General features: G+C 45.9%; 1 protein-coding gene across 38 annotated transcripts in view; it reads right to left on the reverse strand.

Moving 5' to 3' along the window:
- FHOD3 (formin homology 2 domain containing 3) overlaps nt 1–15,270 on the reverse strand; it is a 514,139-nt gene that overhangs the window by 25,840 nt on the left and 473,029 nt on the right. For 19 of the 38 annotated variants that reach the window (XM_081562360.1, XM_081562359.1, XM_081562357.1 and 16 more), the window contains 4 exons: nt 14,256–14,375; nt 13,022–13,183; nt 7,288–7,478; nt 1,240–1,432 (listed from right to left, as the gene is read on the reverse strand). In XM_081562360.1, coding sequence (XP_081418486.1) covers nt 1,240–1,432; nt 7,288–7,478; nt 13,022–13,183; nt 14,256–14,375 — 666 coding nt within the window. Of the gene's footprint in view, nt 1–1,213; nt 1,433–7,287; nt 7,479–13,021; nt 13,184–14,255; nt 14,376–15,270 lie in introns of all 38 variants that reach the window. The other 19 variants (XR_014074757.1, XR_014074756.1, XR_014074755.1 and 16 more) reach the window with 2 other exon arrangements.

The raw sequence follows: 15,270 nt of genomic DNA on the forward strand, positions 1-15,270 counted from the left end.
TCGTGTCCGACTCTCCGCGACCCCATGGGCTGCAGCCTACCAGGCTCCTCTGTCCATGGGGTTTCCCAGGCAAGAGTACTGGAGTGGGGTGCCATTGCCTTCTCCCAGGAACGTGGCTAGCAATCCTATTTCCTATTATGTATCTTACAAGATGATTGCTCAACGTGCGCACAGAAGGCAACCTCAGTGAGGTCTTCTTAACTGATCTTATTCCTCCCCAGAGAAACCTGCCTAACTTGGGTTCAGCAGAGGCTTGCAGCCCCCACGATGAGGTCACTCCCTGTGTCTTAATCCTTTACCTATTCTGGTCCCTGGATCTGAGAGGCACTTTGCTTCTCAGATAGATAGAAAGAGGGGCAGAGCCTAGCAGGCTACCGTCCGTGCACCATGCACCGTGCACGTCGTAAAGAATTGGACACGACTGAAGTGACTGAGCCCAGCAGAAAGAGGCGCCTGCACGATGTGTCTTTGTCTCCGGCATCTTCACACAGCGCTTTGCCCTCCACTTAAAGGATCTCCCATCTCAGTGCCCCCGGCATCCATGGTGTGTGTGGACTCGGTGCTGAGGTGGAAGAGATGGAGAACAAGCCCAGGGGCTGGGGAGGCATGCAAGTGTGCAGGGCTCCCCAAGGGGCCATCAGAGACTCCTGCTAAATTCACTGTCCTCTGGGCTCTCCTCTCATATTTTCTAACTCAAGGGACTGCCAAGAGCCCATAAGATTATGTCTTTGAGCAACCACATCAGATATTTCTCCATTCAAATGCCTAGAATGGGTGGTCCAGGTGTCAACTGATTGATTATATAATAATATCATGATTATTAAAATCCTGAATCAATTCCCAAATCAGAACCTTTGTCTTCCTATGGTAAGTGTCATTATCTTTTAGACTTTTTCTTCTCCTCTTTCAATTCTAGCCACTTCACAAAGGTTGAAAATGGAATCAAGTATTCAACGTCATTAGCATCACACAGCCCACCAAGCTAATTACTTGTGTGGTAGGTTAAAGTTCCTCCACCAGCCACCCCTCCTTAATTTACATCTTAGTTTGAAGTTTGTTGTATTTCAGGTTTTCACCAAAGTGGTAGAGGGACAGTTTAAGAGCACCTTTTAAAAGAGGAGCATGTTTTTTCACAGTCACAAAAAGAGAAAAGTGCAGCCTCTAAACTGTGGAGAGGTTCTACAGTTGATCAGACATTCAGAATAAATGACACAAAGAAACTGACTTCATGAAACTTACATCAGTGATCATCTTCCCCCGGGTCTTGTTTCTCTCTCTGTGGTTGGCCCGTTTCTGTTTCTGCTGCAGAACTCTCTCCCTGGTGGTGCGGTACTCCAGTGCGAACTCACTGATGATCTTGCAGAACTTGTTTATGTTCACTTCTCGAATCGCATATGGTGGGTGGCCCATAAAGAGGAGAAAGGAGTGGAACCTGCCATGAAGAAACAATGGTGGCAAGGACTTCAGATTTAAGGAACAAAAATCAGCTGTCTGCAGACTTTCAGTTAAAAAAACCCAAACACCCAAAGACATTGTTCTTCGTTCTTGGGGTTCTTTGAGGTTAAAGAGTGAAACAAAGGTCAGTCTAGTCAAAGCTATGGCTTTTCCAGTAGTCATGTATGGATGTGAGAGTTGGACTATAAAGAAAGCTGGGTGCCGAAGAACTGATGCTTTTGAAACGTGGTGTTGGAGAAGACTCTTGAGAGTCCTTTGGACTGCAAGGAGATCCAACCAGTCCATCCTAAAGGAAATCAGTCCTGAATATTCATTGGAAGGACTGATGCTGAAGCTGAAACTCCAATACTTTGGCCACCTGATGAGAAGAAGAACTGACTCATTTGAAAAGACCCTGATGCTGGGAAAGATTGAAGGCGGGAAGAGAAGGGGACAACAGAGGATGAGATGGTTGGATGGCATTACTGACTCAATGGACATGAGTTTGAGTAAAGTCCAGGAGCTGGTGATAGACTGGGAGGCCTGGCGTGCTGCAGTCCATGGGGTCATGAAGAGTCAGACACGACTGAGCGACTGAACTGAACTGAACTGAAAGAGTGAAAATGTAACCAGAAGTCAAGTTCAACTAACTTTCTCACCGATGGAGGTGGTACGTTTTCAGGAAATTAAGTACTTTTTCCTTCTTGCTCATCTGTTTTAATGTTTTTTTTTTAATTGGTGCGTAAAACTTTTATAAGAAAAATGATAAAGTACTATTCTAAGAAAGGGCTTCCCTGGTGGCTCAGCTGGTAAAGAATCCACCTGTGATGCGGGAGACTTAGGTTCAATCCCTGGGTTGGAAAGAGCCCCTGGAGAAGGGAAAGGCTACCCACTCCAGTATTCTAGCCTGGAGAATTCCATGGACTGTATAGTCCATGGGGTCGCAAAGAGTCAGACACAACTGAGCGACTTTCACTTTCACTTTTAAGAAAAGTATTGCACATTTGCTAGCTCATATGAAAACTGAGTAGGGGTAAAGAAATGCTGCTTAGCAATTTTAGAGGACTTAAATGAATAGATGGAATTGACAGGAACATATTTTGAATAACATGCTAATTAATGATTTGTAAAAAGATGTTTATAAGCAAATAAAATTTATTTCAGCTATTGAGTATATAAATTAAAGTTATTGGATTCTATTTACTTAAAACTTTCAGAAGAGAAAAATGAGCAAAGATGTATCTAATTTTTAGTTATTCAGGAAATGAGAAAGAAGCTGCTAGGAGACAAAGGAAAATTTTTGTGTAAAACAAACAGTATATATAATTGATATCACTAATTGTATAAAAAATATTTTTGATCACTCTAATTTATACAGTTTAATAGGGGTTTGGTATGTTTTTCAAATGAGGGGCAGGAGATTATTCTATTTGTGAAGAATACTAAAGGAAAGCATACAACATAAAATTAGAAAGGGATAGAAAAATGCTATTTACAACCAAAAATACTAGTTAAAAACATAAAACTAAGAAGAAACAAAGTCTAAAAATTCATGACTTTGTATTAGAAAATGATTTCTTAGATATGATAACAAAGACATAGGCACCCAAAGGAAAAAAAATAGTTAAACTGGATTCCATCAGAATTAGAAACTTCAAAGGATACTCTCAAGATTGAAAAGACAACCCAAAGAATGGAGAAAATATTTGTGAATCATGTCTAATAGGGATTTGTACTCAGAATATATATATAAATCTTACAACTCAACACTAAAAAGACAAATAAAAAATTAACAAAAGATTTGAATAGACATTTCCAAAAAGATTATTGGCAAATAGTCATTAAGTACATGAAAAGATGCTTAACACCATTAGTCATTGGGGGGATGCAAATCAAAACCACACTGAGACACCACTTCACACTCACTATGATAAGTGTTGATGAGGACGTGGAGATATGGGAAATCTCACAGTACTGGTGGGAACACAAAATGGTTCGGACATGGTGGAAAAGACAGAGTTCCTAGAGAGTTAAATCCAGAGTTACTCTGTGCCCTAGCAGTTTCATTCCTATGTGTGCATGCTAGGTCACTTCCTCGTGTCCAACTCTTTGCGACCCCATGGACCGTAGCCCACCAGGCTCCTCTGTCCACAGGATTCTCCAGGCAAGAATTCTGGAGTGGGTTGCCGTGCCCTCCTCCAAGGGATCTTCCTGACCCGGCCATTAAATCCACGTCTCTTAAGTCTCCTGCATTGGCAGGAGGGTTTTTTACCACTGGCGCCACCTGGGAAGCCCCTTCATTTCTATACATTTACTCAAAAGGAATGAAACTATGGGTCCACACAAAACATACACAAATCCCATCACAGCACTATTTGTAACAGCCCCAAAGTGGAAACAACCCAAATGTCCATCAACCGATGAATAAACAAGATGTGGGGTCTCATTCAAAACTGGCCCCACTACCTCAATGATCTCACTGCCTACGATGCTAGTCACACTTGACTCCTCGTGATTCTTTGAACAAGCCCACCTCAGGCCCCCCATGAGGTGTGTAGGAGCCCCTCAGGGGACACAGCTGAGAGCCTGCAGCGCCTGTGAGGAGGGGCAGGGCAGCCACTCCACTGGGAGGACCGCAGGCCCTGACAAGGCCTGCAGGGCCAGTTCTTCCCTACGCCCAGAGCATCCTTGCCATAGACAGCAGCCTGGATTCTCTCCCTTATCCTTCAAGTTTCTGTCCGAATATCACCTCCTCAGAGAAGCCTCCCACAACCACCCACATAAAACAGCACCTCCTGGTCACTCCCTGTCCCCTTTATACTCTTAATTTTTCTTCCTGGCTCTAATTACTACTTGACATTGTTCCCTGGAGATATGACATGACATTATATGTATTAGGATAGGATACTATAATATACGAATATATGTAAGATGAATCAAGGGAGAACCAATTAGACCATAGCTGGGTCCTTTTTCATACATAAATACAACCCAAGATTCCTTATCCTCCGCTTTTTAGAACATTGTTTTTATCTAGAGGGGATCCAATCTTAACATATAAATTGGAGATATGATTCAAATATACATTGTGCAAGCAGGGAAGTAAGTACATTGCATGCTTGAAAAAAAGACTCAGATGTCCATTTAAGAGGAAAGAGATTGTGGCCTTCCTACAGAAGAGCAAAATGGGTGTCCCTTTAAGGGAGTAAAACATTCAAGGGAATTTTTTTTTAACTAGAGTATAACTGCTTTTCAATGTTGTGTTAGCTTCTGCTGTAAACAATGTGAATCAGCTCTGTGTGTACATATATCCCCTCTTATCCCCTCCCCCTTGAGCCTCCCTCCCATCCACCCCATCACAGTGGTTTAAGGAATTTTTGTTAATTAAGTTTGTAACTTTCAGAACACATGGCAAGAAAGTCTTAAGGAGACGGAGGCACTAGTTCCTCTTACCAGTGTCTTGAGGCACAAGCCAAACATCTCTGACCGTTTCCACCATCCACCCTTCTTTCCCTCACGAGTGGGGAGGGGGATCTGGGGGCACCGGGAAGCCAGTGTGGGTGTTCACTTGTGTTCCACCTGACTTTCCCCAGGGAACGCTGTGGTTCTCCACGCCTCCCAGGAAAGCCTCCCTCCCAGCTCTCACCTGGTCCCTTCTACAGGGCCTGCTGAGGTGTAAATGTAGCCAGTGACTCTGGGACTTGACCAGGGGTTTGCACACCCCCAGAATGGGAATGCCTGTCACCGCCACGGTGAAAAGGGCAAGTAAGTCTGTAGATTGGGACATCCAGAACAAGACATTCTTAGGCAATGGTTTGAAAATCAGGTTTTGCCTTAAGAGAACTGCCTAAGTTCTTTTTTCTGCCCCTTTATTAAAAGGGGCCATTGGAGTCACTAAGCGGGGGTGGGGGGGGGTATCATCAGATAGGAAAGGGAGGTGGAAGCACCTGCCCCATTAGCTCCATGGAGCTAGAAAAGGCGGGGAGGCCAAATGGGTGTCCAATAATGAGCCTCCGGGATCCAGGTCACACAAGAGCAAGCAATAGCTGGGCAACCAGCTTACCAGGAAGAATAGGCAATCAGAGCAAATGTTGTATGCATTATATACATTTTACACATGAATTATATATATATTCACACATGCATATACATACACACACACACACACACAAACACACAGACACACACAATAGCTTAGGGAACAGATGTATCAGCAAAACAGAGTTTTAAACTTTCCGGGATAAGATGGTTACTGTGACCAGGCATAATAGCTTTACAAGACTTTCATAAAACTGCTCCAGTTTCCTGACATTCCAAATGGAAACTATTTGTTTATTTGAGTCATTTTAAGTTGGAAATTGCTTGTATCACACAAAGCATGGAGGGCCAAAGCCGCTTACATTCTCTGCCTCCCCTCTTTAACCATGTTAAAAGCAGAGTGTACTTTGCTTTCAGTAAGAAATTTGACAAAATCTCTGATAAGATCCTCCTATCCGGAGGGCAGCTGTGAGGTCCAGATGAAGTACAGGGAGGGCGACTTACAGTTGAACAACTAAATTCCAAAAGTACTGAGTAATGGATAGTTGTCAACCTGAAGGGAAGATTCTGTCCCCTGCTCTTGTCCGGTCTAACACTTAAAGACTACCCCTGCCCACCAAAAAAGCCTGGATCAAGGCCCAGGAGGTATGATTACCCCAACAGCACATGATACACACTGGGAGAGGTTCACAGGCAGACAGGAAAAGGAGGTTTTTAAAAATTCAGTGTGGGTTCATATGAAGGAAGGAAAGAAGGAAAGACAAGACAAGGGAGGGAAGGAAAAGATTTTTAAAAATGTGAAATGTACAAGGATACGTGAACATGCCACATATTAGTTTGAGACAATAATAAAGTACTCAAGCACAGGAGTGGGAGTGGACTTGAAGAGCAGGTCTCTGGGGAAGGTCTGAGGTTTAGATGGCCCCAAGGGAGGTCTGCCTTCACAGAGCTGCAGTGAGGCCTGCTTCAATAGGTCTATTCACATAGCACCTGCTCCAGGGAAACCACGGCCTGCAAGCCTGCACATCTGGTCACCATGGGGCGAGGCCCAGGACAGAGCGCTCAGACTCCAGAGGCCAGCTTGAGGGACCTCCAGCCACGTTCTGTGATGAGACAAAGGAGAACAAAGTGGGGGGTGCCTGGTAGGAAATGGCCTGACCCAGGGAGCTGGGACACCCCGTCCCGATGCTGCTACCACTTACAGGGAAGACAGCTCTAGATCGCCGTGGAGCCGCCCTAGACCCTCGCCAGCCTCCCTGTAGGAAGCAAGGCCTGCCATGTCACCGCTGGATCTCCCCGGGTCCTCGTGGATCCTGGGACTCTGCGGAAGGCTGGTCCAGAGGATGACTCCCATTGTGGGGTGTGTGCCACCCCCAGGAAGGCTCAATACAGAGCAGCCATCCAAGAATCCATGAGTGAAAGGTCTCGGAAGGCAGACTGTGGACAACATGAAGAAGGGACTTTCCTAATAAGTCAAGCTGCTGCCTTGCAAGGCTGTGTACTCTCTACAGGCAGAACTGCTCAACTAGGTGCAGAGACGCAGGGGCCAACTTGCCAGAGATCTTACAGATGCATTTCCTGATCGAGTAGGACTTTTGGAGGATATTATCTCTGAGATTCCTTCCAAAATTCAATGGCATTACTGCCATGTGTGTGTTTCAGAAAAATTAAGTGGACTGTCCATCAAAGGCACACTTGTGATGTACCAAGAATTTTCAGTATAATGTTTGTATATGTACCTTCAGATCTTGTTTTGCAGAATATTTTCAACATGCCATTTTACTGATATTTGCATGAACTCCTCAATTCACTCACCTGTTAATTATTCTTCTGTGGACAATTTTTAAAATTATAATTCGCTCTGCACAGTCTTTTAGGAACTCTGACATTCGCTGTTTTAAAACTGGTTTCATTTCATGTTTTGCAATTGCCTTGAGGTGATCCCATGAAGCTTTGCATCGTCTCTCCATCTGACATAAATTATCCTGAAGTTGATCAAAGTCAACCTGAAAATCAGAGAGAGAACATTACAAATGTGCTGAAATAACCAGACATCAATCTGACCCAGGAAACTGAACTGCCTCTGGGAAGAAACAAACATCAAAACCCAATTTACATCTTGAAAGACAAACATATTTATGGCCTAAAAATTATCCACATGTGTATTTGTCATTATCTTTACATCAAATTATTTAGTGATCAAACTTCTACAAATGAACTCAACACAAGTGTCACTTTTTTTGCCATATTTGGAAAGAAATTTTAAGAAAGTCTTTGGGAACTGTAAATTAAAACATGATATCAGTGAACCCTAGTACAAAATGAACTGAGCAGATGTCTCATAAAATTTTTCAGAGCTCTCTTATTCTTTAGATATTTCACTTGAGGTTGGAGGAATTCACCAAACTCAGACATAGATGGTCTTAATATGTTGGGGCCAATTAAGGGGCAGCCAGCTTCTCTTCACCATGATCATTTTTACATTGTGTGACAAATTATTTATCCATTCATTCCCTCATTCAAACAACACTCAGGGAGAAGCTAGTGCATGCCAGTCCTCCCCCGACCCCGAGGTGTGAGGAAGACAAAGATCAATGCAGAATGAGACCAGGTTGCTGTTCCCCAGGAGGCTCATCATAAGACAGGTGACCACTAAGCACTGAGGATGTACACTACCCACCAGGCCTCTGCGTCTGGGTGAGAGTCAGAGTGTGTGGTCCACCCCCATCTGTTAGCAGATGCAAACCATGTGTGCAAAGAACAGATGTGACAGAGCATTCACTTCGCTCTTCGGGGAAGTGGGACCAGTTTGTATTGACTGAAGTGAACTGAGATGAGGCTTTCTAAAGGAATGTTTTGATGGAATTTCTAGTCTAAAAATTATGGGAATCGGAGAGTTATCCATGAAGTAAATACACTGAAGGGTATTTAATGGAGGGAGAGGTGAGAGAGAGGAAAGAAACAGAGAAGACTAGGAGGGGGAGGAGGAACTAGACAGACCAGTGAGCTGAAGGGAGGGGACAGAGGTGGATGGAGAGTGAGAGATGGAGGGAAAGGGCGAGGGACCAGCAAATGAGGGTCAGGAGGAGAAAGAGAAAGTGTGAAGGGGTGAGCCGCCATTGCTCAGATGCTGTGATTGTGGTCACGAGAGCAGGGCCTGGAGGAGAGTGCCCAAAAGGACTGGCTGGAATGACCTCAGACCTCCAGCCCCACCCTGAGAAAGACAATGGAGGAGGCCAAGTCAAGAAAGGTTGATCCTGTGTCAGGAGACAGGATGAAGATGTGCTGAGCAAAGGGGATGTCCAAGGGGTCAGGCAAGACATCACATGTCATGAATTTCTTGGATGCTATGGGTGCCAAAAACAGAAGGGAAGTTTAGGCAGAGGTTGGGGATTCAGGTAAACACTGGAGGTTGTGGGACATTGAGAAAAATCATTTGCCTGAAAACAAAGGAATTGGGGATCCAGATTAGAAAAGGTTACATTTTCCAATGATACAGTGGAGCTGAGAAAAAAATCTGACACATTACTGAAAGAAAAAGAAATGCAGCCTTAGAAAAGAAGGACTGACTAGTTTAAAGAGTAAGTCTAGAAAGGGATCCAGATAACCTGGGATCAACACATAATATCTAAGAGGTCTAGGAGGTTTGAAGCCAGTTGTAACCTGTCTAATCATTTGCACCTGGCAGCGACTTTGTGACACAATATTTTAAATAACTTTAATAACTTCAGTTCAGCTCAGAATGTACTGAGTCCTTGGTCTAACAGGTGATGCTTGTCCAGCACTGCAGTGGGCACAGAGTGGGTGAACATTCACCACGTGAGAGAGAGTTTTCAAGGAAGAGAATCCACTGTGAGCCTTTAAAGGCAGGGAAAGCAACCTCACTGCCAATGGAAAGCAGGTGGGGAGCCTCTGACCAAAAGGTGTTTGAAGAGGGAGTTTAATGCAGCATCTTTTGAGGTCAGCTGCAAGGCTGCCTCAGCTGGCTGCCTGCTGCACTGATGGCACCACCGTGATCTCAGTCTTCACACTACTTCATGGCCTCAGATCCTATTACTGGCCCCACTTCCTGGGGGAGAAACTGTTGCACAGAAAGGTTAAGGAACTTGCGAGAGGCCACACAGCTGGGAGGTGGTAGAGCTGGGATTTGAACCCAAGTATCTCTGGCTCCAGAGTCTAAGTTCGTAACCACCAGGTCTTAAGCCTAGGTTTGCCCCTAAAATATTCCACCCTGGGGAGAGAGCTGGCCTGGCCTTCTGTTGCAAGCAGGAAGTCATCACCAGGAAGCCCTCTCCTAACAACAGCCCCACATGGGCCACTTTCCATGTGTAAGAGGACACAGAGCTGTGCTGTGAGGCAGTCGGATCTTATCAAGTGAGTCTGGGCTGGAGCAGGGCAACTCAGGGACGAGAGCTGGGGCTGCAGAAGGGACAGGATGGGGAAAACACATAGGGTGTCAAATTCTTTGACACTCACGCCTTCAAAATGTAAAGCCAGCAATCCTTCCCTTTGAATGTGAGCCAGCTTTAGTGACTTGGTTCTAATGAAGAGAATGTAAAAGCTAGGTCATAGAAAGGATTTGCATGGAGCTCTGCTGTGCTCTATCCCAGATCACATACTTTGGGAAAGACCATCTGCTATGTCATGAGGACACTCAAGGAGCCCTGCGGAGGCCCACGAGGAGGGGAACTGAGTCCTCTCTCTAAGAATCAGCAGGGGAGTGAACCACCATGGGGAAAACTTCTCTGGCCCCAGTTGAGCTTTCCGATGATGGCAGCCTCAGCTGAAATGTTGACTGAAACTCCAGAAGAGAATCAGAGACAGAAACATTCATGACATGTTTCTTACTGTCCATTATGGGTTGAAATGTGTCACACCAAGATTTGTATGTTGAAGTCCCTAGCCCCAGTATATCAGAATGTGACTTGATTAGGAAATAGGGTCGTTACAGATGTAATTAACTGAATTAGGATGAGGTCACACTGGAGTAGGGTAGACCCCTAGTCCAATATGAATGACTGGTATCTTTACAAGAAGTGGAGATCTGGATGCAGACACATAAGAAGAACATCATGTGAAGGTGAAGGAAGAAGCTAGGGTGATTTCCAGCAAACTACCAGAAGTCAGGAGAGAGATACAGCACAAATTTCTCTTTCAAGAGGAACTTACCCTGCCAACAACTTGATCTCAGATTTCTGGCCTCCAGAACGGTGGAACAAATTATTTCTGTTTTTCTAAGTCACCTAATTTGTGGTGCTTTGTCACAACAACCCTAAGAAACTAATACATTATCCTAAGCCATTACCCTTTGGGCTTATTTGTTACACAGCTGTAGATAACTAATAAAAGGGAGAGCCTGCACTGTCACCTGCCTTTACTTCTGGAGCCATGGGGTCAGGTCAGTGACCACTTGTCACTATTTCTCTTTGAAAGCTAACCTGACTTGTCAGCACTGCACAAGCCTGTGAGGCACCCCCCACCCCCAACCTCTCTAGGAGCAGCTAGAGCTGTGCCCACCTCCACTCATTTCCCCCTAACCCCTGGTGGGACAAAGTTTTCCTCCAGACACCAGAGTTACCTGCTCCTTGGGGGGCTGCAATGATGACCCCCAAAGTAACACATCAGGGGATGGAATGAATGTGGCTGGGGATCCCTGATGTAGGTTGTGTACCTGTCTACACAGAAGGTGCCCCTCAATGTCTCCCAACTTTGAGAGTAAAAGCTAAGAAGTCGTGGTAGGGGCCCTCTTGGCCTCTTGTTTGAAGTCACATGGACTTGGGTCAATAGTCATCCTTCATAATTGCCAAGATTAACAGGAAGAAGCTACCTACAGTTCTGGCTTGTGTAGTCAGTTTTTAAACAAGGAAAGGCCTGAAACAGGGGGCCAGCCTGGTTCAGGGGCCCTAAGCCAGGGCAACTCTCGGCACACACAGGCTCCACTCGGTAGAAGGCCCTGGAAAGAACAAAGGACTTGATGTAAAAAGGGAACTGACTTATTCTGGAAATGGGGATCCAGAGGCCAGGAAGACGTCATCTCAAGAATTACTCCTAACAAACTGTCTTCTGAGAAGGTGTTCATGGGGGGATGTCAGAGCAGCAACTAGAAGACCCCTGTGGGGACATTCAGAGGGGGTTTTTGCCTTGGTTAAAATACTGAAGTAATATTTCTAAAGACTTAAGAACAGGGCTTGGCACAGAGTAAATATGCTAAGAGTGCCTATGAAATAGAAAAGTCTGTCTACTCTCAGAGTTGTAGGACTGCTGGTCATGCCTGTTTCTGCTTCAAGGTAGGACCACCCATCACGCTGGCTCAGGGCCCCCTGCTCAGTGGATCTGGCAGCTGCTAGCTAGAGGAAGGTGAAGGAGGGTCCCAGGCCGCAGGTCCCCAAGAGCTAGCCCTGTTGGGGAAGACAGAAAGAGGAGAGCTCCCTGAAGGGGAACTTAGCCAAGCCTTTCCCCCTTCCTGCCCACCACAGCCTCTTCTGCAATCATGCATGCATGCTCAGTCGCTTCAGTCATGTCTGACTCTTTGCGACCCTATGGACTGTAGCCTGCCAGGCTCCTCTGTCCGTGGGACTCTCCAAGCAAGAATACTGGAGTGGGTTGCCATTTCCTTCTCCAGGAGATCCTCTTGACACAGGGACTGAACTCACGTACGTCTCTAGTGTCTCCTGTATTGCAGGCAGATTCTTTACCCACTGAGCCACCTGGGAAGCCCTCCTACAACCATACTAGACTCCAGTGAGTCCCAGAGCTAAATGCAGTTCGGCTGGGTTGTATTTCTTGGAGTTTTCCCACACAGGCCTGGCTCTTGTATTCTACTGAAGGCCCTCCCCATGAGGTCCCTGTTGCTTCCAAGACCCTCACGTCTCCCGGTTCTGCTGTGTTTGGGATCCCTCTGTGGTTATTTGGCTGCAATGATGCTCCTGCAGCAGGGGCAGCTGGCTGTCCAGCTCTCACGACTAAACCAAAGTTCATGAAGATTTTAACTCTGCGCTAAGCTTAAGAGCCTGCAGCTAAGGGGCCAATGCTATACACTGTTTACAGCCCCATAAAACTGTTCCCTCGGTGTAAGATCACAGGCATGGCCAATCTGTGAGAGGGCAGGGGGCCAGGCATGCCCTTACTTTCCTGGCTCCACACCTCACTGCAGGGCCCTATGGAAGTTTTAGGGGGAGCCAAATTGCATCTTTTGGACATTTTTGTCACCTAAAACCAGCCGGGTGGTTTTTCTGCTCTGGAGCAGCCAGCCTGGTGAGTATGGCGGCTGACCAGGGGATGTGGGGTTAGGACTGACAGAACTGCAGGGTTGCCTCAATGTACCTCAGCAGGAAAGAATCTGACAGAGAACCAGAGATGGGAAAATGATCTCGAAAGTCCATTAGAAATGGCAGGAGATGCGTTTTATTCACAGACTCTAGAGCAGGGGGTGCAAGCAGCACGTGGGCGCTTTGGTTAACAGGGCCTGCGCTCTGCAGAGATGGCGGGTGCAGACACCCAGCCTCTGGGGGAGAGCGGCCCCGCCCGCTCCTCCGTGCCCCACACATACCTTGGCTGACCTGGTGACGGCCCCGATCTCCGAGTACAGATCCGAGCTGTCTGGGAAGTTCTCCACCACTGTGGTGCACACGTGGTGGAGAAGTGACTGCTTGTGCACCGTGTCTTTGACTTCTGGAACCTTCTCGAGGTAGCTTAACTCAAACGCTTTGGCCTATTTGGGGAACATAACATAAAAGAACGGAAGAACAAGTTTTCTTTCTTTTTTTAGTTGGAGGATAATTGCTTTACAATGTTGCTTTGGTTTCTGCCATACAACAATGTGAATCAGCTGTACGTAGACATATGTCCCTCTCTCTAAACCACCCTCCCACTCCCACACCCCATCCCACCCCTCTAGGTCGTCACAGAGCACCATCATGAGCGCCTTGTGTTATACGGCAACTTCCCACTAGTTATCTATTTTACATATGGCAATGTGTATGTTTAAAAGCTAATCTCTCTATTTGTCCCACCCCCTTCTTCCCCTGCTGTTCTCTATGTTTGCCCTCATCAAAAAAAAAAAAAAAATCTACAAACAGTAAGTGCTGGAGAGGATGTGGACTACAAGTGTTATGCAGGCTCTTAGAAAGGTACAAATGGTTAGAATTAACACCCTCTTGGAGGAGCCCAATATTTAGTTCCTTTGTGACTGAAGCATCTTAGGCCACATGCTCCAATGTCCTTAGCAGACCACACAAGCACCAGCCACCCTGATAGTGAAATGAGACTCCAGCCCTTCCTGATCATGGCCATCAGCCATGGGCTAGGGCTCTGCTCCTAAATCAGGGTGTTGGGCCTGGGGTTTCTGCCATGTAGCCAGCCACAACTTCCCTAATCCCTTCCCTGCTGGGGATTTTCTACTTCCCGGCTAAAGATAGGCCAGTTTTTTGTTTAAGTATGTTTATAATGTGTATGAGTACAGATATTTAAGTGATAAGCTCAAGGAGAAAAAGAAAAAGAAAAAAACTGTAGAAGAAAACATTTCCAAAGTCAATTGTGAGAGGAGCCAAGCTTCCTAAGGAATAATGTGTGCTTATCTTTTTACATTTTCTTATTTATAGCAAGATACAGGCTTGAATAAATAGGCCCTGATATTTTAAGGACAAAACCTCTAAATTTTCACCAAAAAACAACAACAGTGAAAATTGTTCAACTGTGCCTTGGAAGATCAGTGATCCACCAGCAAGGGAAGGGTGGGGATTCTGTGACCAGGGAGGTAGGAGGAAAAGGATGGGGAGACTTACATTAGTTCCATTTAGAAAGTTCCCAATGGCTAAAAGAGTAGACAGGATAAAGCCCAATGTTTTATTGTTCTCCAACTGGTCTATTCCTTCCTTCAGGTCCAAAAGTGGTTCTGCCACTTCCTTTCAATTAAAAAAAAAATTAGACGATGATAGAGTGTACACTTTGGCTCTACTTTGTTCTTTCACAGTTCTGTACAAGGTCATAACCAGTGGAGTCCTCCCAGCATAAGGCAATCCCATGTGACGGGCACAAGCTTTCAGGTATGGAAAAGAGCAGAAAGGTGACAGGAGAAAGTCTGGCCCCAAAGTCTCTTCAGTGGAGACTAGGTGGGTCCCTGTGGCTCACAGGAGCTTGGCTAGGTGTCTTCCCCTTTTTCTGCCCGTCTCCCAAGCTCTCTCCTGACTATGGCTGATGCCTATAGAACTCAGCCTTCATATGTTCCTTCAGCATCTGAACCACAGTCTTCCTCTTTGTCTTTCTCCTCCCAGGCAGATGACGCTGGAAACTGGCGTCACTGTCCCAAGACCCAAGTCTCCTAACGTCCTCTCTAGGCACCCTGTGGTTGACCACCTCTTGGCCTGGGTTACTTTCTAGAAGACCACCATCCTCATGACTCCCACCGCCTTCCTAACTCCCAGTCTCTCAGACGTGTAGCCTGTCCTATAACCTCGTGGCCTCAGTCTCTCCTTCCCTCTGTCCTATTGTTTCACAACAGCCCCCCACCTAAGTGTCTTCACTGAGGCTCTCCCCGAGCATGGACCCCAAAGCCAGCAGCATGGGCTTCATTCATTCCAGCCTTACTTCTGCTCAGCAGGCCCTACCAGTCCCCAGCCAAGGCTGACTCAATGACCTGTTTTCTCCGTGAAGTTACCTCACTTTGCTACAGAAAATCACCTGAACATGCAACCAAGTTACCTTAGCCACCCTAGATTTCTTCATCCCTGTCCAAATCTGGAATAAAGTCAAATACAGAAGTTTCTCCAAATACCCTAAGCCCACTGCTACCTGTGTGGC

Source organism: Giraffa tippelskirchi, chromosome 14 (assembly GCF_054371585.1).
Source record: "Giraffa tippelskirchi isolate mGirTip1 chromosome 14, T2T-mGirTip1v1.2.pri, whole genome shotgun sequence".
Lineage (NCBI taxonomy): Eukaryota > Metazoa > Chordata > Mammalia > Artiodactyla > Giraffidae > Giraffa > Giraffa tippelskirchi.